The sequence below is a fragment of the Hemitrygon akajei genome, chromosome 17 (assembly GCF_048418815.1).
Source record: "Hemitrygon akajei chromosome 17, sHemAka1.3, whole genome shotgun sequence".
Taxonomy (NCBI): domain Eukaryota; kingdom Metazoa; phylum Chordata; class Chondrichthyes; order Myliobatiformes; family Dasyatidae; genus Hemitrygon; species Hemitrygon akajei.
The window spans coordinates 2913700-2940008 of NC_133140.1; the positions used below are offsets into that span (position 1 = coordinate 2913700).

The 26309-nt window shown below is 41.4% G+C and overlaps 1 protein-coding gene across 2 annotated transcripts in view; it reads right to left on the reverse strand.

The window, feature by feature from the left end:
• Positions 1–1774: 1774 nt before the first annotated feature.
• LOC140740441 (septin-7-like) overlaps positions 1775–26309 on the reverse strand; it is a 103532-nt gene continuing 78997 nt past the window's right edge. Inside the window, exons 6-13 of one of the 2 annotated variants that reach the window (XM_073069575.1) lie at positions 22912–22957; positions 22271–22363; positions 11901–11997; positions 10937–10988; positions 9528–9653; positions 4761–4896; positions 4337–4482; positions 1775–3824 (exon numbers count right to left, since the gene is read on the reverse strand). In XM_073069575.1, the coding sequence (XP_072925676.1) occupies positions 3785–3824; positions 4337–4482; positions 4761–4896; positions 9528–9653; positions 10937–10988; positions 11901–11997; positions 22271–22363; positions 22912–22957 (736 nt within the window). In that variant the 3' untranslated portion in view covers positions 1775–3784. Of the gene's footprint in view, positions 3825–4336; positions 4483–4760; positions 4897–9527; positions 9654–10936; positions 10989–11900; positions 11998–22270; positions 22364–22839; positions 22958–26309 lie in introns of both variants that reach the window. The other variant, XM_073069574.1, reaches the window with a different exon arrangement.

Here is a 26309-nt window from a genome sequence, read left to right on the forward strand (position 1 = left end):
AATGTCCAAAAATCAAAAGAGCTGATCATCGATTACAAGAGGAACGGAGACAGGCTTGCCCCAATTAATATTAATGGGACTGCAGTTGAGAGGGTGAGTAGTTTAAATTTTCTAATTCCTTGGTATACACTTCACCTATGATCTCACATAGACTGTACACACTGGCTGTGTGACAAAAAAAACACAACAGTATGTCTTCCACCTCAGGTGACTGAAGTAGTTCGGCATGAACCCCCAATTCCTCAAGACCTTCTACAGGAGCAACATTGAGAGTATCCTGACTTGCTGCATCACCGCCTGGTACAGGAACTGCACTAACCTTAATCGCTGGGCACTGCAGAGAGTGGTACGGGACAGCCCAGTGCATCTGTAGATGTGAGCTTCCCTCCATTGAGGTCATTTACAGTAGCAGGTGCAGAAAGAAAGCCTGGAAGATCATCATGGACACCAGTCACCCCAACCATGAACTATTTCAGCTACTTCTGTCTGGCAAACGCTACTGCAACGTTGAAGCTAGGACCAACAGGCTACAGGACAGCTTCTTTCTACAAGCCATTAGACTTTTAAATTCACATGTCTGTACATTGCCACAGAGCCATACCGCAAAGATTTTTACTCCCTCGTGTTGTGGGACAGATGTAAGATTTAAATAAATTCAAATTCATTGTTTTACCTTGTTTTACCTCAGTTCACTTTGCATTGTTTTGATCAGTATAAACATGCAGTTTTTACAACCTGAGCAGCAATTAAAGGGCAAACTCATAGCCATCACCTGTGTGAGGTACAAATGAAGAGCGCTCCACTGTGCCACCATCTCGCAGGGCAGGAAAAGGGTTTCCACTTCCCTAGAGAGATGAGATGGTGCCTTTCTGGGAGACCAGGCTGTGGACAATTTTATTTCCCATTTCCAGCATCTGCAGTATTCTAATTTTCAAGACATCATCCATATACTGGACAAAGGTCAGTCAGCTAACCTTGTTCAGTAATCCAGATATCTGAGGGCAAAACAGAACTGCTCCCCCAAAAAGTTCCTTAAGTGAACTGTTGCTCATTCATATAAACAAATGCCAGCATTTAGAGGCCTTCAGCATTGAATAAAATGAATCAATGTTGGGAGTTCTCACAAAGGTGTTGTGGAAATCCATTAATCATAAGACCACAAGATATAGGAGCAGAGTTAGGCCATTTGGGCCTGCTCCATCATTTCATCACGGCTGATCTGATTTTCCTCTTGGCTCCAATCTCTTGCCTTCCTCACTTGCTGTACAAGTGAGATGCTCGTATTTATCACTAGCAAAGCTCTTGGTTGTACTGGATCCTCTGGGTTGACATCATCAGCTGACCCACTATTTCCATCATTTACCATTCCTTTATCTACACAGCCACCCCTTTTACAGCACGATCTGCAAGGTGCAATCTAACTCTTTCACACTTTCAGTAGATGTATACACACTTGCTTCTATGCACCCTCAGACTTTTGGATGACAATTCACATCTTCCAGATAGACTAAACTTACCATTCTGACCATTTCTCTGCCATACCTTCAATATCGACTCTACATAACTTTCTGCATCCCCAATTCTGCAGTTTGTCAAGACATAGACATCCACCTGTTTTACTGACAGCTGCCAAAAATGTCTGTTGGGTTCTGGGAAGAGAGTCAGATGGTCAGAGTAGAGTGAGGAAAAGTAACTATTGGGAAGAATATCCACTCCTTCCACCCCAGAGGTACAGACTGAACTTGTATAACACAAAAACAGAAATATCTCCAAGTGAATGCATAATACCAGAGGTTACTATTTATTTTATATTTATACTATGTGGTAGTGATAACAATAAAACATTAGGTAAAGCTTATTTCTTAAACAAAAATAATACATGTAATAATACATGCATCCCTATTCAACTTGTCCAGGACTCCTTCCTGAGTATGACTCCATCTCTTCCTCTACTCTCCCTAGTAGTTCATCATAGTGCAGCGCTGGAATATTGGCAGACAATGCAAGGGACTATGGCACATCACACAGCAGAGTGTACCACAAAGGGAGAGCTTGCTGCCCAGTCAGCTAAAATCAAAAGAACCATGGTACAGACAATGAAAACCATTGCCAGGAGGTGGTGAGTAGGTGAGGGTATTGGTGAGAGACCCAGAGCAGGAAGTAAAGAAAGGAGGTCCCTGTTCCCAACACAGAAACAGATACTGAGCGACCCCAATGCAGAGCATGCATGAAATAGCACAAAGGTTAGAGGTAACCATCCCAGGCCTAATATACTAACAATGATAAGGAGGCAACAAGTGCAGCGAGAGAAGCAGATATGGACAAGTTGAAATCAGAAAATATAGATAATATTAAAAAGGTAAAAAATAGGGGCGAAGATGGAGAGAGTCGAAACATGACCCAGTGCAGAGAAACCACAGCAAAATGATTTGGGTGGAGATGTAGTCACAAAGCAGAGGTGAGGTTTGTTGGCTGAACAGAAACATTTTCCAACTTTTCATATACAATATCAATGAGAGAAAAATGCTGCAAATCTTCTGGCTCTTATGTCATTCATGGTTTTCAATATCGTCTGCAGCTAAAGCTGAGTCACAAGATAACACCAACTTCACTAGCACATTGATTGGGACTGATCAATAAGCACTCGGATATAATCAGTGCCTGCACTTGGTTCCTCGCATGCAAAACTAGGCATGGAAATAGCAAAACACTGAAGGGAGAAGTAGGAATGCTGCCACTTCAATAGACACAGTAAGTATAACGGCAAGGGAAGTTAGGGGGCTTCCCAGGATTCATAGGTTGCAGAGATGCACAGCAAGCTTCCACAACATATGTGCCTCCAAGAAAGTCTGGACAGAAAAGCATTAGCTCCTTCAGACTGGATGTGAAATTTGTTGATGTTTGGCTACAGATCAACATATGCATTTGCAGCCAAGACAAGTGAAGGGCAGCCTAGAACTGCCTCTAAATGGAGGACGGATTGCCAACCCAATTAGAGAAGATGTCACCCCTACCCAGGGAACTCCACAATATAAAGATACCATTGCATCACTGTACCCCACACCAAGGAGACCAAACAGTTTCCCCTTTATAACTAACCAATCCTTAATCCATGGGACAATTGAGCAGGTAAACCACTAGTTCAAACAGAGGATTAGCTATTCTTTTCTGCCCATTCCACTTGAAGTGATTCTTATTGTGCAAGCTTCTAGGCCACATTTAACCTACTTACTAAACACTACCCAACTTCAAGCACTAACTGAAGTTGTTCAGTTTTGTTGTGTGGAATAATCAACATCAACACTGTGATCTTGACAGTGGTCTGTCTCTATAATTAGACTGCGGACCCCATGTAGGTTACAATTGACAGCATTGGAACCACTCGGCTCCAACACTCACAGCAAAATTCTACTGGGTGAGGATCAAATGGACAAATTGGATGGAGTCTTACTGCAGACCTTGGGCTGTGTGAGTGAGTGGATGCATTCAGACACCAAGCAGACAGAAAATGAAGCTTTGTGCCTTCCACACTTACCAACACAGACAATGGAGGCTAGTAGAAGGAGCATCACCACCACTACACAGCTTCGGATTTGCAGGATTTTAAGATGCACAATAAGAGGCCCATTGCAAAGGATCCTATAAAGATTTACTGCTTTTTCACCAGTTCTGGGCCTGCAGCAAGCTAAGTAGCCATCTGATGAGCAGGTATAAGCAATGTCCCTACACTGCAGTGTGGCCAAACGCATGAGCCTTCAAATATTTGCACTCAAAGTAAACGTCTTCAGAAGATCTTCCCTTTCTTCTTGTTCTTCTCCATTGTTCTGTGGAGGATGGAAAGAGAAAGAAAGGGTTTTAATCTCTCAGACCTAGCTACACCTGGCACATGGAGCAGGAGGGACAGTCTCGGATGAACAGTGGGATAGGGCTGTGAGAACATAGCTTGCATAAGTGTCCCTGCCAACATCCACATGGACACATCCTCACTCTGTCCTACAACAGTTTGCTACCAACCAGTGCTTACCTCTCCCTCTCCCCTACCCACACTGATGGGTGTACATGTTCCCTTATTTCCACTTCACCCTTCAGTCACTATTGTACACTGCTCCCTCTGTTCCATTATGTTCTTAGCTCAGAACATTTCTTCCCATTCCCACTCTTTATCAACACGTGCAGCCCATCACACTCGCCATTACACCTTCCATTTCCTTACACAAACCTCTCAGCAATTGACTTCAACACACACACATGATCCCCACCTACACGTCAATCCACCTTTCTTTCACATATTCACCCTAAATGCACACTGACTCTCTTTGATACAAATACCACTAACTTTGATGCATCCAATTTCTGCTGTTCCAGTATACGTTGCTCTGCCTCCCAGGATGTTTTCTCTTCCTCAAACTGCTTCCTCTTCTCCTCCAGTTCCTTGTGCTGAGCCTCCAGATTCTTCTTCATCTGTTCATGTCGACGCTGCAGCTGCAGGTGCATAGTGGTAATGAGGGTGGGGGTGGAAGACAATTAGGCAGTGGCAGGAAAGGCAGCTGCAGTGGTGGGGAAGGGAGAGGAGGGAGAAAATGTAGAGTTGAGGTACAGGAAACAAGATGGGAGATGGGAAGAAAGGCGAGGCAAAGAGCAGGAGGATTGACCGCAACAGACAGGAAGAGGTGAGGGAGAAGGAGCTATATGGCGTTGGAAGGAGGGAGTGAGGATACGATGATGGAAAGATGGTTAGAGGGAGTAAGAGGATGGCTCACCTCATGCTCTGAGTCCTTCAGTTTTTGCTTCTTCTCCTTGACCTTCATCTCAAAAACTTGTTCCATCTCCATCTCCATCTTCTTCATCTTGGCCACATGCTCTTGACGCTCTTCCTCCATCTCAGCCAGAGGGCTCCTGCATTAATGAAAGCCAATTATCTTCTCAACTTTTACCTGTGTTGGGCAGGCAGTAAATGAGATATACCAAGCAACACACACAAAATGCTGGAGGAACTCAGCAGGCCAGACAGCATCTACAGAAAAGAGTACAGACCAGATCAAGGGCTGCCAAACAAAGTCAAGCCTAAATGGCAGAATCTAAGCAACCCATTACTAATCCTTGGAACAACTTTCCATGAGGAAGTTCCAGGAAGACATCCTCAAATTGGGGAGCTCCATTCAGGGTCTCCCTTCAAGCATTCCAATGCTGGTACAGCATGGTCACGTATACAGCTCAGCAACTCCATGCTGCTGATAAAATCAAGAGCTGTACATCAGAGAAATGGGCCTTTCAGCCCATTTTTTCATGCCAAGCATGATGCCTGTCTACACTGACCCTATTTTGTCTGCTCTAGGCTGTATTCATTGTATCTATGTATAATGACAATAAAGATCATTCATTCATTCCTATATCACTCTAGATTTAAACTTTCTTTCTTGAGGAACAAAAATTCTATTATGCTCCTTACAATTTTACAAATCTTTGTAAGGTCATTCTTCAGCCTCCCATGCTCCAGTCAGACAAACTCAGCCAATCCAATGCCTCCAAAGAACTCAAGCCTCCATCCTGGTGAATCTCTTCTGCACTCTACTTCTACCACTAGGGTGATGACTACAACTGTACACAATACTCCAAACAGGGCTTGCTCAATATTTTGTACAGCTGCGACATGATGCCCCAAGTGTCACTACCTTGTCTATCTACAATATGTTACCAATTTCAGGGAGTTATGGACTTGTCAGCTAAGATCCCTCAGTGCTATTAACCATTTACTCCATCTGTCCTAACAGAACTTGATTTCACAGTATATTACCTACATATCTGGAATAAATTTCATCTACCATCATTTTATTCAACTTTCCAGCTAATCCACGTCCCACAGTACATAAACTATCTTTTGTGCTACCACTCCCCCTGCTTTCATTTGGTCTACAGATTAACTAATCATAGCCCATATATTCTCATTCAAGTGATTTATATTAGAATATAATAAAGGCCCCAGCAACAATCCCTGCTATACAGGTTTCCAATCAGAAAAATACCCATCCACCACTACCTGTACATCCCCTCATAAAAATGTTTTTAAATTCAGTATGCCAACACTTCAGATAGCTCTTGCTTGAACCTTCTAGGCCAGCCTAGTATTTGAGACCTTGTGAAATGCCTTAATGATGCCCATGTAAACCAGGTCAACCACTTTGCCATCACTTCCTCAAAAGTTTCAATCTGATTTGTGAGAAATGATATCCTTGCACAAAACCATGTTGACATTTTCTAACCAATCCCTGTCTCTCCAGTCAACATAAATGTCATCCCTCAGAATCTTTTCTAACAAATTCCCCACCACTGACCCAAGTATTCATTTGGGACTTCGCTCATATCCCCTGGCTCCACAGATTACACCTCGCGTCTCTGACAGGATGAACCCATTTCTTAGCTATCCCCTTGCTCCTAGAAAAATAGAAACATAAAAAAACATACAGCACAATACAGGTCCTTCGGCCCACAATACTGTGCTGAACATGTACTTACTTTAGAAATTATCTGCAGTTACCCATGCCCTCTATTTTTCTAATCACCATTAATCACCAATCACCAGGATTCTCTTAAAACAGCCTATTGTATCCGCCTCCACCACAGTCACCAGCAGCCCATTGCATGCACTTCAACACTCTCAAGGTTAAAAAGAACTTGCCCCTGACATTCCCTCTGCACCTACTTCCAAGCACCTTAAAACTGTGCCCTCTCATGTTAGCCATTTCAGCCCTTGGAAAAAGCCTCTGACTATCCATACAATCAATGCCTCTCATCATCTTATACACCTCTATCAGCTCACCACTCATTCTCCATCGCTCCAAGGAGAAAAGGTCAAGTTCACTCAATCTATTCTCATAAGGCATGCTCCCCAATCCAGGCAACATTCTTGTAAATGTCCTCTGCACTCTTTCTATAGTTTCCACATCCTTCCTGTAGTAAGATGACCAGAACTGACCACAGGACTCCAAGTGGGGTCTGACCAGGGCCCTATAACTCTTGGCTCTTGAAAATCCCACGGTTGATGAAGGCCAATGCACGGTATGCTTTCTTAACCAGAGTCAACCTCTGCAGCAGTATTGAGTGTCCTATGGACTTGGACCCCAAGATCGCTCTGATCCTCCACACTGCCAAGTGTCTTACCATTAATACTATTTTCTGCCATCATATTTGACCTACCAAACTGAACCACCTCACACTTACCTGGGTTGAACACCATCTGCCTAGTTTTGCATCCTATCAGTGTCCCGCTGTAACATCTGACAGCCCTCCACACCACCCCCAACCTTTGTGTCATTAGGAAATTTACTAACCCATCCCTCCACTTCCTCATCCAGGTCATTGATAAAATTCACAAAGAGAAGGGGTCCCAGAACAGTTCCCTAAGGTACACCACTGGTCACCAGCCTCCATGCAGAATATGACCCATCTACAACCACTCTTTGCCTTTTGTGGGCAAGCCAATTCTGGACCCACAAAGCAAGTTCCCCTTGGATCTCATGCCTCCTTACTTTCTCAATAAGCCTTGCATGGGATACCTTATCAAATGCCTTGCTGAAATCCATATACACTACATCTACTGTTCTACCTTCATCAATGTGTTTAGTCACATCCTCAAAAAATTCAATAAGGCTCGTAAGGGATGACCTGCCTTTGATAAAACCATGCTGACTATTCCTAATCATATTATGCCTCTCCAAATGTTTATAAATCCTGTCTCTCAGGATCTTCTCCATCAACTTACCAACCACTGAAGTAAGACTTACTGATCTATAATTCCCTGGGCTATCTCTACTCCCTTTCTTGAATAAGGGAACAACATCTGCAACCCTTCAATCCTTCAAAATCTCTCCCTTCCCCATTGATGGTGCAAAGATCATTGCCAGAGGCTTAACAATCTCCTCCCTTGCCTCCCACAGTAGCCTGGGGTATATCTCGTCTGATCCTGATGACTTATCCAACTTGAAGCTTTCCAAAAGCTCCAGCACATTCTCTTTCTTAATGTCTATATGCTCAAGCTTTTCAGTCCGCTGCAAGTCTGCACTACATTCGCCAAAGTCTTTTTCCATAGTGAATACCAAAGTAAAGTATTCATTAAGTACCTCCATTATCTCCTCCGGTTCCATACAGACTTTTCCACTGTCCCACTTGATTGGTCCTATTCTCTCACATCTTATCCTCTTGCTCTTCAAATACTTGTGGAATGTCTTGGGGTTTTCCTTAACCCTGCTTGCCAAGGCCTTCTCATGGCCCCTTCTGGCTCTCCTAATTTCCTTCTTAAGCTCCTTCCTGTTAGCCTCGTAGTTTTCTTCACCTCTATCATTACGTCATTTTTTTTTAACCTTTCATAAGCTTTTCTTTTCTTCTTGACTAGATTTTCAACAGTTTTTGTACACCTTGGTTCCTGTACCCTCCCATCCTTACCCTGTCTCACTGGAACATACGTATGCAGAACACCAAGCAAATATCCCCTGAACATTTGCCATATTTCTACCGTACATTTCCCAGAGAACATCTGTTTCCAATTTATCCTTCCAAGTTCCTGCCTGATAGCCTCATATTTCTCCTTATTCCAATTAAACGTTTTTCTAACTTGTCTGTTACTATCCCTCTCCAGTGCAATGGTAAAGGAGATAGAATTGTGATCATCACCTCCACTGCTCTCCCTCTTCTACTATACGTATTAGTGTTTTTAGGATTTTCTTTAATCCTACTCGCCAAAATCATTTACTGGCCCCTTTCGCCCTCCATTGTTCATTTAAGTTTTCTCCTGTATCTCCCATAAACTTTATTCCATACCAATTTCCTACACCTGATATGTTTCCATTTCTCTGATCAAACCTTCAATATCCTTTGCTAGCCATGGTTTCCTTGACTTACTATGTTTGCTTCTCACCTTTGCATGTTGACTCTGAACATTTACTATTCCACTTTTAACGGTGTTGCTTGCCTCCTCCCCATCAGCTGCTCACAATTCTACATCTTGCTTGTTTCGTCTTATACATTCAAAATCCGTCTTCCCAAAGTTTATGCTCCTAATCTGAGGAACAACCTTATCTCTCTGCATCACAAGGCTTACTGAACTATGACCACTGTTCTCATAGGATTCCTCCATTGACACTTGAATTACTTGTACATTCTCATTCCATAAGGTTAAGTATAGACTTTCCTTGCTTGAGTTCTCTACATTTTGTTCCAGAAAATCCTCTTGAACATGTCTCATGAATTCCTTGCCACCTAAGCCCTTTGCACTGGAAATTTCAGTCAAAACTGGGAAAATTATAATGCCCTAAGACAGTTCCATTGAAGGGTCTGACTCCAAAATGTTGGCTCTTCATTCCTCTCCATAGATGCTGACTGAGTTGTCGAGTTCCTCCAGTATTTTGCATGTGTTATCCCCTATAATCTTATTGTTTACTGGCACACGCGCATAAACTTACATTGGATATGTGCAGCAAGATAACTCGGTTACAGACAGCATCTATTCCTCACAGGACTTGTTACTGACTTACCTGGTAAGGCGGCCTTTTGCCTTACTGACATCAACCCCATTACCCGTCACAGCTGCCAGCTTCCGACTTCGATAGTTCTCATAGTGGACATTGTTAGTGATCTCCTTCAGATCCTGCATGTGTGTCCTACAATAGGAGTACAAATACCACAGCTTAAAGCTTCCTGAAATATCTGAACGGAGCACAACTCAACACTATATGCACTCTCATTTGTAGCTGTGCCAAACCCAGAAACACAGCCCACACAGTGCCCACAAAATCAAAGTTCCTAAATCTGCAGCACTATTTAGCAATATCATGGTTAATCTACTTCAACTGCTCATTCTTCAATGGCCAAAATTATCCGAACAACATACAGAAATATACAGTACAACTTATCTATGCCCACTGTGATGTCTATCTACACTAATCCATTTGTCTGCATTAGGTCTGTATCCCTCTGCCTTTCCTATCCAAGTACTTGACCAAATGCCTCACCTGACAGCTTGTTCCAAATTTTCACCATCCTTTGTGAAAAGCTTATCCCTCAGACTACCTTCAAGTTTCCCTCTCTCCTCTTAAACCTAGATCCTCTAATTCTAGACTGCTCTGGCATAAGGACAAAAGGCCCCATGCTCCTCATTACTACAAATTACAAGGTCATTCCTCTGTTTGCAATGTTACAGTGAGAATAAACTCCTATTATCTAATCTCTCCTTATACCTACACTCCTCCACGCCAGGCAACATCCTGGCAAATCTCTTCAGCATTCTATCACTCAGTTCTGATCAAGGGCTCCACAAAAATATTAATACAGTTTCTCTTTCATAATTGTGAATGACCTGCCAAGTACTTCTGGCATTTTTTCATTTTGTTTCAGATTTTCAGGATTACAATTCATTCCTTAATAATCCATAGCATCGCAGGAAATAAATACCTCCCTGATCTAATATTCACAGGTGTTCACTACCAGATCATCAGCTCTCAAAGAACACAGCACTGTACATCAGAACAACATTATCCTAGGAACAGAGATCCCCCTTCACTCCCAAGAAACATGGCTTAATTCTCTTACATAAAACATGCCAAAAATGCAGATTATTACCAGATCAACTTCACCCTTCAGGGCAAACAATTTAGTCCCTACAACCCAAAAACACAGCCCAGTAAATGAGAGTGAAATACTGTATATACATAGCTCATGGCCAGAGATAATTTAGTGTTATGTAAAACAACTGGTTGCATTTAAGGATGCTGAAGTAGAGTTCATTAGCACTTTCACATGGAAATTAAAATGTTAATAAAAGGAAAATAACTTAGTTGGCTGCAGTGAAAGAATAATGTGTCACTAAATAGAGCTACAAAGCAGGCAGCCTTTGTTGAAAAAAATATGATTCAGTGATTCATTGGTCCTTGTTTGAGAGCTTTACCTGATTAGCAGGTTGCGTAAAATGGAGAAATCGCAGTGGTCGCCATTTTCAACTGTAAAAGATTAAGAAAAATAAATTTGTTTATATCCTTAACACATAGACTGAGCTGTTCATCTGATACTAGCAATTTCTTGTTTTTTCGTAGCCATCTCTAAGGAGATGAATCTCAAGGTTCTATAATGTATAATACTTCGATAACAAATGCACTTTGATTTTGGATAAATAATGACCAGGAGCCTATTTATTCTGTGTCCTTCTCTCTGTCTGTGCCACTAATATAGAGGAATCCGTTACTGAACAGTGTAACAGGCTTTAATGCTTAACTGGGGATGTAATATTTATATACAAAAATTCAGTTTTTTATGATCACACACTGATTTGAAGCTGCTCTACCGAATGGTAAACTCATCAGGAGACAATTTTATCAATTACAGGACAAACATATACAAGGAGAAGATTCATGATCTTGAGAGACTGGGAAAGAACATATTCCCAAAGACACAATCAGCTGGAAGAACTCAGAACTCAGCACCTGTGATAGGAAATAACTTGCTGGCATTTCAGCTTGAAACCCTGCATCAGGACTGATCCACTGTTACCTAATCCTGTTGAGTGTTTATCTCCTACAGATACAGCTTGACCCAGAGTTCATCCAGCAGATGGTTTGTTGTTCTAGAAAACAACATCTACAGTCTCCTGCGATATCACCAAACCTTTTTTTTTGCCTCATTACTTAATTACAATCAAACCATCTCAAATGTAAATTATTAAGTTAATTACTAGTTTATATTGGTGTGCTTTTGGGTCACTGAATGGTGAAATTGAACTGAAGTTGTATTACCTAATCCTGTTCCTATTGTGAATTGGTTTTGGGGAAAGTGGTTTAAGGCTGAAATCCAGATGACCTTTAACACAGAACAATAGGAAAATCGAGAGCCCAACTTAAACTAAACAGAATTTTTACCTTCTGCCACTCCCCATGGATACTGCCGACCTCTGACCTTTTTCCCACTGACCTCAAAGACAAGATTGCTTCCAACAACTGCCAAGGGTATTCGATCCTTAGGAGAGAAGATACCATCATGAGCTATCATATCCAAGGGACCACAGGTTCTAACGCCTGTACACAATAAATAGTGGATGACAAATTCAGGGTCCAATGTCTAGTCCAGGAGCACCGTGGCAAACGTGGTCACACACTTTCAGCAGTGTTTCCACTTTTGGTCATAATGAACATTAACAATAGTGTTAATCCTATCGGCTAGTTCTTCCATGTTTTTCAAATTTTAAAATGGTAGGCCTATTAGACCAGAAGTTATTAGATATAATTATACATAAAGGCACACAAGTACCTGAGCCAATGGAGGGAAGTTCCTTAGAACTAATCACCGTGGCAGTTAAGGGATTGCTTACAGGTATGTATTTTACCACTACCATTCTCAAGAAAGTCAATCATTTGATAAAACTTATTGTTTATAATCTGCATTAATCTTCCAACAAATGTTAATTTTGACATCAAAGCCACAAGCCAATAGTGGCTTGGCATTTTCAAGGGATTTATGTTGCTCCCCACCCAAACTCCATTTATAACTAGAGACATAACTTCAATGATAAATCCACAAAAATAGAAAATCCCTCTATGAAAAAGAAATTACAGCACATAATGTATGTGCCAAAGTAGAATTCTTTGTGGAATCAAATTCAAGAGGTTTAATTTCAAAGAACAAACCAATTCAACAAACTACATCTTCAATTTAATGTAAAGGACATGACTTCAACTACTACACAGAGTCTTGCCATCTTCAGAAGTTTTCTGATGACTCTGTCATTGTTGGATGCATCAGCAAGGGAGATGAGGTGGAGTACAGGACTACTGTGGGAAACTTTGTCACATGGTGTGAGCAGAAACATCTGCAGCTTAATGTGAAAAAGACTAAGGAGCTGGTGGTGGACCTGAGGAGGGCTAAGGCACTGGTGACCCCTGTTTCTATCCAAGGGGTCAGTGTGGACATGCTGGAAGATTACAAATACCTGGGGATACGAACTGACAATAAACTGGACTGGTCAAAGAACACTGAGGCTGTCTACAAGAAGGGTCAGAGCCGTCTCTATTTCCTGAGGAGACTGAGGTCCTTTAACATCTGCCGGACGATGCTGAGGATGTTCTACGAGGCTGTGGTGGCCAGTGCTATCATATTTGCTGTTATGTGCTGGGGCAGCAGGTTGAGGGTAGCAGACACCAACAGAATCAACAAACTCTTTCGTAAGGTCAGTGATGTTGTGGGGGTGGAACTGGACTCTCTGACGGTGGTGTCTGAAAAGAGGATGCTGTCCAAGTTGCATGCCATCTTGGACAATGTCTCCCATCCACTCCATAATGTACTGGTTAGGTACAGGAGTATGTTCAGCCAGAGACTCATTCCACCGAGATGCAACACTGAGCGTCATAGGAAGTCATTCCTGCTTGTGGCCATCAAACTTTACAACTCCTCCCTCGGAGTGTCAGACACCCTGAGCCAAAAGGCTGATCCTGGACTTATTTCCACTTGAAATAATTTACTTATTATTATTTAATTATTTATGGTTTTATATTGCTATATTTTTACACTATCCTTGGTTGGTGCGACTGTAACGAAACCCAATTTCCCTCGGGATCAATAAAGTATGTCTGTCTGTCTGAAGGAGGTAAAGTCAATCTGACAGTGCAAGTTTACAATTGTAGAAGCAGGATATCCAGGCATGAAGTCAGTTCACGGTTCTCTCTCCACTCCTGAACTCTGCATTTCTCAATACACCTGTAGAAGGTCAGTGTGCCAATTTTCTCCTCTGACAAATCATTCTCGGCGTAATAGCTTAAAAAAAGGGCCTCAATAAAATGTACAATACTTTGCATATAAAGTTTGCAGGAAAGGTACTATGTAATGTGTTACTTTGTTTATTTGTGGATCCTCACCATCTAGAGCATGCTCTCTTCTCACTGCTGCCATCAGGAAGGTGGTACAGGAGCTCAGCACCCTTACCACAAGGTTCGAGAACAGATATCACCCATCAGCCTCTTGAACCAAAGGGGATAATTTCACTCAACTTCATTTGCCCGATCACTGAAATACTCCTACAACCCATGGACTCACTTTCAAGGGCATTTCATCTCATTTTTCATAAGATATAGGAGCAGAATTAGGTCATTTGGTTGATCGAGTCTCCTCTGTCATTTAATCATGGCTGATCCATTTTCCCTCTCAGCCCCAATCCCTTGCCTTTTCCTTGTATCCCTTCATGCCCTGACTAATCAATAATCTATCATCCTCTGCCTTAAATATACCCAGTAATTCGGCCTCCACAGCCACCTGTGGCAATAAGTTGCACAGATTCATCACTCTCTGGCAAAATAAATCCCTCTTCTCCATTCTCAATAGACATTCCTCTATTCTGAGGCTGTGTCTTCTGGTCTTAGAGTCCCTCACCTTAAGAAACATCCTCTCTGTTGAGGCCTTTCAACATTTGATAGGTTTCAATGAGGTCCTCCCTCATTCTTCTGAATTCCAGTGAGTAGAGGCCCAGAGCCATCAAATGCTCCTCATATGACAATTCTTTCAAACCCAGAATCATTTTCGTGATCTTCCTCTGAACCCTCTCCAAAGTCAGCACACCCTTTCTTAGATAAGGGGCCCAAAACCGCTTACTATACTCCAAGTGAGGCCTCACCAATGCTTTATAAAGTTTCAACATTACATCCCTGCTTTTATATTCTAGTCTTGACATTTATCTTCTGGTATTTATTACTTATTCATTATTATTTATTTCTTTTTATTTGCACAGCTTGGTGTCTTTTACACACTGGTTGAAACCCCAAGTTGTACAGTCTTTCAGTGATTCTATTATAGTTATTAATCTATTAGCAATTTATTGGGAATGTTTGCAAGAAAATTAATCTCAGGGTTGCATATGGTGACAAATGGTATTATACTTTGTCAACAAATTTACTTTGAACATAGAATTTTGGTATCAACATGCTACCAGGCACTTTGGCCCTTTAGATCTGCAATAACCATTCAGTCAAACATGATCTAACCTTTTACAAATCTGTGTTGGCTTTGTGAAATTAACATAAACTTCTCTCAGGGTTGTTAATATTTTTTAAAGTCAGAGTAAAAGTCTAATAAAAAAATTAATTTAATTAGAACTTAATTAAAACTAAATTAAAACTTAATTTAGTTCCCTGACCATTTCTGAAACTTTAATCACCTTTGATGTTAAATGACTGGCCAATAGTTGCCAGGGAAGTCCATACATCCTTATATGAATATTTGCCACTTCCCAATCCTCTGACATTTTTCCAGTACTGAGCCAGGAGTGGAAGTATATGCAAAAATTAAACACTAGGATCCAATACAGGACGTCATACAGTGCTAGTCTGAGGAATTATATGAGTCAGCAGCCAATCTAGAAAAATATGTCATTACTGTTACCAACTATATTAGCAATGTGCAGAAAACTGCACAATAAGTTCTTGGGTATGAAGAACTTAATCCAGGTGTTCCCAAACCAGAACCTTTGGATAAACCAGAAGATCCACCTCCTACTGACATCCAGGGCCTTAGTGCTAAAATCAGGTGACCCTAACCTATGCAAGTAATCAAGAAATAACCTTTGAAAACTATGAGGGATACCAAGTGACAAGAATAATCCAACAGAGTCCAGAGATTAATTGTGGTAGAGCTTACACCCTATAACGGACTAAAAAATCAAATCGGGCAGCATTGCTAATGACAGCTCATCCTTTCCTAATGAAATCAATGCATTCTCTGGACATTATCCAAAAATATCACCACCCATACTCAATGAACCAGAATCCACAGTTGCTATTGCAGACATGAGATTAGTCTTCCAGAAAGCATTTGGCCCAGATGGTGTCCCTTGCAGTATGCTCAAATCCTGTGAGATCAGCAGGAGGGGATATTTGAGGGCTATTTTAACCTTTCCTTGGGTCAATCTCGGGTTTCCACTTGTTTTAAAACACTATCATCCTTTTATCTAAAAAAAGTTAAGGGCTACACGGTAGCATAGCAGTTAGTGTATCCCCATTACAATGCCAGTCAACTGGGTTCAGTTCTACTGCTAAATGTAAGGAGTTTGTACCTACAGGTGCTCCAGTTTCCGTCCATATTTCAAAGATGTATGGGGGTTAGTAGGTAAAGATCACAAGAGTATAATTGTGTAGCACAGGATCTTGGGGCCACAAGGGCCTATTACAATGCTATAATCTCTAAATTAAATAAAAATAATATCCCCTAATGACTATTGCCTGATGGCTCTGACATTCACCATCATTAAGTGCTTAGATAAGCTGGTCATTACATCATCAACTCCAGCCTCTTACACAATCTTGACCAACTGGAATTTATTTACTGTTGAAATAGATTTATGGCAAACTCCATTTCCTGGGCTCTACACTCATATCCAAAACATCTCAACAGTAAAAACAGTATCAGACAATTGTTTATTGACTACAATTCCACCTTCTAATTTCAAGTAAACTCATCTCCAAACTTCTGGAGCTGAGAGACTCAACACATCGCTTTGCAACTGGAACACTGGTTTCTTGACTAACACACCACAATCAATAAGGGCAGGCAGTAACATCACTGCTGTGATTATCTTCAACCTCTCACTCTAACTCTTATAATGACTGCAAGGTCAGATTCTGCTCCAGCTCCAAGTACAAGTTTATAGACTTGTACTTGGAGCTAGACACCACTGTAGTGGACCAAATATCAAATAATGAGCCAGAGTACAGGAAGGAAATGGAGAAGCTAGTGACATGATATCATGACATCCACCTTTCTCTCAATGTCAGTAAAACAAAAGAGCTGTACATTGTCTTAAGGAGAGGTGACGCACATGCTCCTACCTATAGCAAAGGTGAAGTCAAGAAGGATGAAAACTTCAAGTCCTGAAAAGCGTACATCCCAGTCTCTCCTGGTCCAGCCACGTACAGTGCCTATAGAAAGTATTCAACACCTTGGAAGTTTTCAATTTTGGATTTAATTTGGCTTTTTTGACACTGATCAAAAGAAAAAACTCTTATGTCAAAACAAAAATAGATCTCTACACAATTATCTAAATTAATTACAAAAATAATTGATTGCATAGGTATTCATCCACCTTTAATATGGCATCAATTCATCATGGTGCAGCCAACTGGTTTTACAAGTTACATAATTAGTTAAATAGAGATCACCAGTGTGCAGTGAAGGTGTTTCAATTGATTGTAGTAAAAATGCACCTGTAGCTGGAAGATCTAACTGCTGGTGAGTCAGTATTCTGGCAAAAACTACAATAAGAGGACAAAAGAACACTCCAAGCAACTCCACGAAAGGTTGATACAAGAAAATTTCCAAGTCACTGAATATCCCTTCCAGTACAGTTAAGTCAATCATTAAGAGTTGGAAGGAATATGGCACAGCTGTAAATCTGCCAAGAACAGGACGTCCTCAAAAACTGAGTGATCATACAAGAAGGGGGCTATTGAGGGAGGCCATCAAGAGACCTATGGCATCTCTGTTGGAGTTACAAGCTTCAGCAGCTGAGATGGGAGAGACTGTGCATACAATTGTTACTCGGATGCTTCATCAGTCCCAGCTTTATGGGAGAGTGGCAAAAAGAAAGCCTCTGTTGAAAATAACTCATAAAATAACACATGAAGTCTCAGCTAGAGTTTGCCAGAAGGCAAGTAGGAGACTCTGAAGTCAGCTGTAAGAAGGCTCTATGGTCTGGTGAAACCAAAATTGAGCTTTTTGGCCAACAGACTAATTGCTATGTTTGACATAAGCCAAACACCATACCAGCAAGTGCACACCATCCCTACCATGAAGCTTGGTGGTGGCTGCATCATGCTGTGGGGATTCTTCACTGCAGCAGGCACTGGAAGGCTTGTGAAGGTAGAGATAAACTGTATCAGAATCAGAATCAGACTTTAATCGCCAAGTACCTATGCACATACAAGGAATTTACTTCCGGCAGATGTTGTCTCTCTGCTCATAACAATAATAATGATAAATATAAATGAAAATATAGATTATACATACAGGTAGTGCAATCCAAGTAATAGATAGCCGACAGTTAACCGGCAGTTAACTGTTCAGCAAAGTGACAGCAGTAGGGAAAAAACTTCTCCAGTGCCTATTAGTCTTAGTCTGGAGGGATCTGAAGTGCCTACCAGACGGAAGCAGATCAAACAGTCCGTGCGCAGGATGGGAGGAGTCCTTTATGATGTTCCCCGCCCTCTTCTGCAACCTGGAAGAGTACAGGTCCACAATAGAGGGCAGGGAGGCTCCAATGATGCGCTCGGCAGTCCTCACTGTGCGCTGTAGTCTGGTTCTATCCTGCTTGGTGGCGGCTCCAAACCACACAATGATGGAGGTGCACAGGACAGACTCAATGACTGCAGTGTAGAACTGCAGCAGCAATTCCTGAGGCAGACCGTATTTCCTCAAGAGCTGCAGGAAATATATCCGCTGCTGGGCCTTCTTCAGGATGGAGCTGATGTTCTGCTCCCACTTCAGATCCTGAGAGATGGAACCTGAAGTTCTCCACAGTGGACACAGGGCTGCTGAGGACTGTGGGGGGAGACATAGCAGAGGGATGTCTCCTGAAATCCACTATCATTTCCTTTGTCTTGAGCGTGTTCAGCTCCAGATTGTTCCGACTGCACCAGAGCGCCAGTTGGTCCACCTGCTGTCGATATGCAGACTCATCACTATTCTGGATGAGTCCGATGACGGTAGTGTCGTCTGCAAACTTCAAAAGCTTCACATAGGGGTTCACATAGGGGTATGCAGCAAGATATAGTGAAATCCTGGAGGAAACCCTGATGCAGTCTGCAAGAGAACTGCGACTTGGGAGATTTGTTTTCTAGCAAGACAATGAACCCAAGTGTAAAGCCAGAGATACACAAGAATGGTTTAAAAATAACAAAGTTAATAACATGGAGAGGCCAAGTCAGAGTCTAGACCTCAATCCAATTAAGAATTTGCGACTGGACCTGAGAAGGGCTGTTCACTCATGATCCCTATGCAATTTGATAAAGTTTGAGAAGTTTTGTAAAGAAGAATGGGGAAAAAATTGAAGTGTCCAGATGTGCAAAACTGATAGAGACCTATCCAGACTCAAGGTTGTAATTGCTGCCAAAGGTGCATCTACTAAATACTGACTTGAAGGGGATGAGTAATTATACAATCAATAGTTTTGTATGTAATAATTGTAATAAATATAAACCAATATGTAGAAAGTTATTTTCACTTTGCCACACAAGTCTTTTTTGTTGATCAGTGTCAAAAAAACCAAATTAAATCCACTGTGATTCAATATTGTAAAACAATAAAGCATGAAAACTTCTGGGGTTGGGGTGTGAATACTTTTTATAGGCACTGTATATTCTAGTATTCTTGAAACGAATTTCCGCATTGCATTTGCCTTCCTCATCACTGACTCAACCCGCAAACTGACCTTTAGGGAATCCTGTATAAGTACTTCCAAATCCCTTTGTGCCTGATTTTTGGATTTTCTCTCCATTTAGAAAATGTCTTCTACCAAAGTGCATGACGATGCACTTTCCGACACTGTATTCCATCTGCCACTTCTTATGCAATCAATTGCTTCGTGCTTTATATTTTTAATTAATTTAGATCACTTTGTAGAGATCTGTTCACTTTGATACAAGAGTCTTTTTCTTTTGATCAATATCAAAAAAGCCAAATTAAATCCACTGTGATTCAATGTTGTAAAAACAATAAAACATGAAAACTTCCAAGAGAGGTGAATACTTTTTATAGGCACTGTCGATGTCATGACCAAGAAAGTGCACAATTCCTCCTCTGCCCCAGGATGCTGAAGATGCTTGGCATGTGCACTTTAACACTCAGGAATTTTTTAAATCAATATACTATAAAAAGCATCCTATCCTGATGAATCATGGCTGCTCTACCCATGACTACAAACTGCAGTGAGTTATAGATCCAGCTCAACACATTATGGAAACTAGTCTCCTCTCCATTGGCCACATGCACAAAATGCTAATGGAACACAGCAACTCAGGCAGCTCTATGAAGAGAAGTAAACGATCAACTTTTTAGGCCGAGACCCTTCAGAACTGTAAAGGGACAGAAGCCAGAGTACGAAAGTAGGGGAAAGGGAAAGAATACAAGCTGGCATGTGATAGATGATAGCAAATATGGGAACTGTCTGTGTCTGAAGTCACTAAAATTTGGAATAAATGACACATGCAAGATTGTAAAAGGGGTTGAACAAGCGATGTAGAGACTGGTTTCTCTGGTAGGAGGTCCAAGAAAAAGGCATACAATTTCAGGATGAAGCTTGGAGAAGAGAACAGATTACGAATGGGATGGATATCCTTGGAGTTCCTTATCCCACAAAACTGTGGGCTCCCAATTGCCAGGTATGTTCAAAGCTACAAAACAGATGTTCAGCCTCCAGGTTACGTAAAGGATATGCTGACTCATTTAAATATATGAGGGGTGATTGATAAGTTCATGGCCTAAAGTAGGAGATGAATTATTAACCTTAAACTTTCTGCATTTTCACTCAGAATTGACCTGCATGTGCATGTAATGAGAGCTGTATAACTCATCTCCTTCTATCTTAGGCCACAAACTTATCAATCACCCCTTCTGAGGATCACCTGGAGGTCCAAGATACTCTCGTTACACACGTGCAGTTCCAACTCTTTGATAATGCAGAAAGTTTGAAGTTAATAACTCATTTCCTCTCTCCGGTCCTGTTCACCCTGTACACATCAGACTTCCAATATAACTCGGAGTCCTGCCATGTGCAGAAGTTCGCTGATGACACGGCCATAGTGGGGTGTGTCAGGAATGGACAGGAGGAGGAGTATAGGAAACTGATACAGGACTTTGTGATATGGTGCAACTCAAACTACCTGCGTCTCAATATCACCAAGACCAAGGAGATGGTGGTGGACTTTAGGAGATCTAGGCCTCATATGGAGCCAGTGATCATTAATGGAGAATGTGTGGAGCAGGTTAAGACCTACAAGTATCTGGGAGTACAGTTAGACGAGAAGCTAGACTGGACTGCCAACACAGATGCCTTGTGCAGGAAGGCACAGAGTCGACTGTACTTCCTTAGAAGGTTGGCGTCATTCAATGTCTGTAGTGAGATGCTGAAGATGTTCTATAGGTCAGTTGTGGAGAGTGCCCTCTTCTTTGTGGTGGCGTGTTGGGGAGGAAGCATTAAGAAGAGGGACGCCTCACGTCTTAATAAGCTGGTAAGGAAGGCGGGCTCTGTCGTGGGCAAAGTACTGGAGAGTTTAACATCGGTAGCTGAGCGAAGGGCGCTGAGTAGGCTACGGTCAATTATGGAAAACTCTGAACATCCTCTACACAGCACCATCCAGAGACAGAGAAGCAGTTTCAGCGACAGGTTACTATCGATGCAATGCTCCTCAGACAGGATGAAGAGGTCAATACTCCCCAATGCCATTGGGCTTTACAATTCAACCGCCAGGTCTTAAGAACTTTTTAAAAGCTATTATTAATGCTTTTTGAGATAGTGATTTAGATGCATATCATATTTTTTACTGAGTTAAGTATTGTATGTAATTAGTTTTGCTACAACAAGTGTATGGGACATTGGAAAAAATGTGGTATTTCCCCATGGGGATGAATAAAGTATCTATCTATCTATCTATCTATCTGTCTTCTACTCTAGGCCATGAACCTATCAATCACCCCTGCCGTGGACCACTTCTACAAAGAAAGAATCTATATGCTCCATGACCGCTGGACTAAATGTGTACATGTAGGAGGGGACTATGTTGAAAAATAAATGTGCTAGGTTTTCTAAAATTCACTCCTTCTACCTTAGGCCATGAACCTATCAATCACCCCTAGTATATTTCATATGACTTATTTATACATGGAATCCTAATAAGAATTTAATTTCCAGGTAAAGGATTATGAACATAAATGGCAGGATATCGATTAGAGGTTACCTGTAAGCTTAGATCAATAAATTAATGGAAAATAAAAAAAGTGTGTAATAAAGGGCATGGACTGAAATTGCCAGGATGTGACAGTTGACTCTCCAAGAATCTGTATTCACAAATCAGCTTTCAGATGGATAGAATACAACAGAGTAGTGGGTTTGGCTACAATGTTGGGGCTCAGTAAATGAGTACGCTCAACTCAGTTACATGTAAGTGAAAATAATGTTTTCATCAAATGTTTGCAATCAGAATGCAGTGTAAAACATTCCCAATAAAGGGCACAAAATAAACAGAAAGATAAGCATTACCTTAATCTTCTTAAGTGGTTTATTATCATCTTCCTCTTCTGCATTTGGGAATTCATAAATCTTAATCTTCTGCTCTTTGATTTCCTTCATAATCTGTGGCAATGCAGAAAACTCACAATAGCAGAAAAAACTCCATATTCGTCTCACAGGTGAACAATAGCAATGCTAACTCCACAAGTCAAGGCAAATCATGTGCCCAACACCAATTCCCTCCACTCAACAGGAAATAATTTACATATTGGTCTGATTCACCACATGACAATTAGATAATGCACTTGTTCTCCAAATGAGGGGCAAACGTTGCTCTCGCTACTGTTTCACAGGCTCACTGTCTAACACTTACACCCTCAGGAACAGACTCTACTTAAATTGTGACAAGCACGTCACATTGTGAACGCCTCCAGGGACATATACCTTTTACACTGTGATCACTATAGTTTAAGTAGTATCTGTCTCTGTGACTGCCACCACAGGGACAGACACCGGTCGCGCCTTGATCACTCCCCAAATGACACACTCTGGTTATACTGTTGCTGTTGTTAAGACCACACCCTCAGGGTTGCCGTTACCTGTTTTTTGAAGTGCTGGCACTCTTCAGGAGTGAGTGTATCTGCTTTAGCTATGAGTGGAATAATATTCACCTTCTCATGTAAACGCTTCATGAATTCAATGTCCAGTGGCTTCAGGCTGTAAGACAGTGAGACATTTAGACTGAGAGCTGTGATAAAAACTGCTGGGGTTACAACACTATCCTCTCTGGCTTTCATGCATCTTCTTCAAACCATCCTCATAACCCCGACTATTCCGGCAATTCCGACTAGTGGCTTATATAATCATATATAACAATCACAGCACGGAAACAGGCCATCTCGGCCCTCCTAGTCCGTGCCGAACTCTTAATCTCATCTAGTCCCACCTACCCGTACTCAGCCCATAACCCTCCACTCCTTTTCTGTCCATATACCTATCCAATTTTACCTTAAATGACACAACTGAATTGGCTTCTACTACTTCTACAGGAAGCTCATTCCACACAGCTATCAGTCTCTGAGTAAAGAAATACCCCCTCGTGTTACCCTTAAACTTTTGCCCCCCAACTCTCAAATCATGTCCTCTCGTTTGAATCTCCCCTACTCTCAATGGAAACAGCCTATTCACGTCAACTCTATCTATCCCTCTCAAAATTTTAAATACCTCGATCAAATCCCCCCTCAACCTTCTACGCTCCAATGAATAGAGACCTAACTTGTTCAACCTTTCTCTGTAACTTAAGTGCTGAAACCCAGGTAACATCCTAGTAAATCGTCTCTGCACTCTCTCTAATTTATTGATATCTTTCCTATAATTCGGTGACCAGAACTGTACACAATATTCCAAATTTGGCCTTACCAATGCCTTGTACAATTTTAACATTACATCCCAACTTCTGTACTCAATGCTCTGATTTATAAAGGCCAGCGTTCCAAAAGCCTTCTTCACCACCCTATCTACATGAGACTCCACCTTCAGGGAACTATGCACTGTTATTCCTAGATCTCTCTGTTCCACTGCATTCCTCAATGCCCTACCATTTACCCTGTATGTTCTATTTGGATTATTCCTGCCAAAATGTAGAACCTCACACTTCTCAGCATTAAACTCCATCTGCCAACGTTCAGCCCATTCTTCTAACCGGCATAAATCTCCCTGCAAGCTTTGAAAACCCACCTCATTATCCACAACACCTCCTACCTTAGTATCATCGGCATACTTACTAATCCAATTTACCACCCCATCATCCAGATCATTTATGTATATTACAAACAACATTGGGCCCAAAACAGATCCCTGAGGCACCCCGCTATTCACCGGCCTCCATCCCGATAAACAATTATCCACCACTACTCTCTGGCATCTCCCATCTAGCCACTGTTGAATCCATTTTATTACTCCAGCATTAATACCTAACAACTGAACCTTCTTAACTAACCTTCCATGTGGAACTTTGTCAAAGGCCTTGCTGAAGTCCATATAGACTACATCCACTGCCTTACCCTCGTCAACATTCCTCATAACTTCTTCAAAAAATTCAATAAGGGTTAGACTTATTAGACACTAACACAGTTGTGGAATATCTTCGATCTGGGCTTGGTGAATGGAGAGAGCATAGCAAGCACATGAGGAGGGGTGTCAGATTAGATACCAACTGCAAGGGGGTTGAGAGCATTACGGGACCAGAAGACATAATTAGGGCACTCAGCTCATCGAGTCTGCTCAGCTACTATATTATAGCTGATTTATTATCGCTCTCAAACCCATTCTAACACTTTCTCTTCATAACCTCTAAGCTCTGACTAACCAATAACTTATCAACCTCCGCTTTAAAATATACTGAAACAGCAGAAAGGATGTGGTCTATAAATTATAACAGGAGTTATAAAATGAATGCCAAAAGGGTAACATTACAATATGGAGGATTGGGGGATTTCAATATACAGGTAGATTTGGAAAATCAGAATCATTCTGAAACCCAAGAGGGAGAATTTCTTGAAGGCCTAAGAGATGGATTTTTAGAGCAGCTTGAGGTTGATCCCACTAGAGGATCAGCTATTCTAGACTGGGTGTTGTGCAATGAACTGGGATTGATTAGAGAACTTAAGGTAAAAGAATCCTTAGGAGAAAGTGATAACAATATGATTGAATTTTCTCTGAAATTTGAAAAGAAGCTAAAGTCAAGTGTATCAGTATAAGAGTAAAGGAACTACAAAGCATGAGAGTAGCTGGCCGAAATGAATTGGAAAAGAACAATGGCAGGGATGGCAGCAGAGCAGCAATGGTGGGAATTTTTGGAAGTAGTTCAGAAGGCACAGGATGTATACATCCCAAAGAGGAAGTAGTATTCTAAAGGCAAGTTGACACAACCATGGCTAACAAGAGAAGTCAAAGCCAACATAAAAGCCAAAGGGAGAGCATATAATAGAGCAAAAACTAGTGGGGAGTTAGAGGATTGGCAAGCTTTTAAAAACCAAGAGAAGGCAACCAAAAAAGTCTTTAAGTAGGAAAATATGTAGTGCAAAAGAAATATTAGGATAGCAAAGGGTTCTTCAGACAGAAATTGTAAAAGAGAGTGAGATTGGATATCGGACCATTGGAAAACGGCGCTGGAAAGGAACTAATGGTGGATAAGAAAATGCCAGATGAACTGAATAAGTATTTTACGTCTGTCTTCACTGTGTAACCACTAGCAGTATGCTGAAAGTGTCTGGGGTCAGAAGTTGCCATTACCAGGGAGAAGCTTCTTTGGAAATGGAAAAGTGTTAAGGTAGATAAGTCACCTGGACCAGATTCTGAAAGAGGTGGCTGAAGAGATTGCAGAAGCATTAGTAATGATCTTTCAAAAATCACTAGATTCTGGAATTCTGGAAAATTACAAATGTCACTCCATTCTTCAAGAAGGGCGAGAGGCTGAAGAAAGGAAATTATAGGTCAGTTAGTCTGACTTCAGTGGTTGGGAAGATATTGGAGTCAATTGTTAGGGATATGGTTTCGGGGTACTTGGAGACACATGATAAAATAGGATGTAATTAGCATAGTTTCCTCAAGGGAAAATCTTGCCTGACAGATCTGTAGGAATTATTTGAAGAATAACAAGTAGGATAGAAAAAAGAGAGACAGTGGATCTTGTGTACTTGCATTTTCAGAGGGCCTTTAACAAGGTGCCACACATGAGGCTGCTTAACAAGTTAAGAGCTCATGATATTAAGGAAAGATACCAGTATGGATAAAGAAGTGGCTGATTGGCAGGAGGCAAAGAGTGGGAATAAAGGGAACACTTTCTGGTTGGCTGCCAGTGACTGGTGGTGTTTCACAGGAGTCTGTGTTGCAACCACTTCTTTTTATGTTATATGTCAATGACTTTCATAACAAAATTGATGGCTTAGTTGCAAAATTTGTGGATGATACAAAGAGAGGACCTAGACAGATTAGGAGAATGGACAAAGAAGTGGCAAATCGAATACAGCATCAGGAAGTGCATCATCATGCACTTTGGTAGAAGACG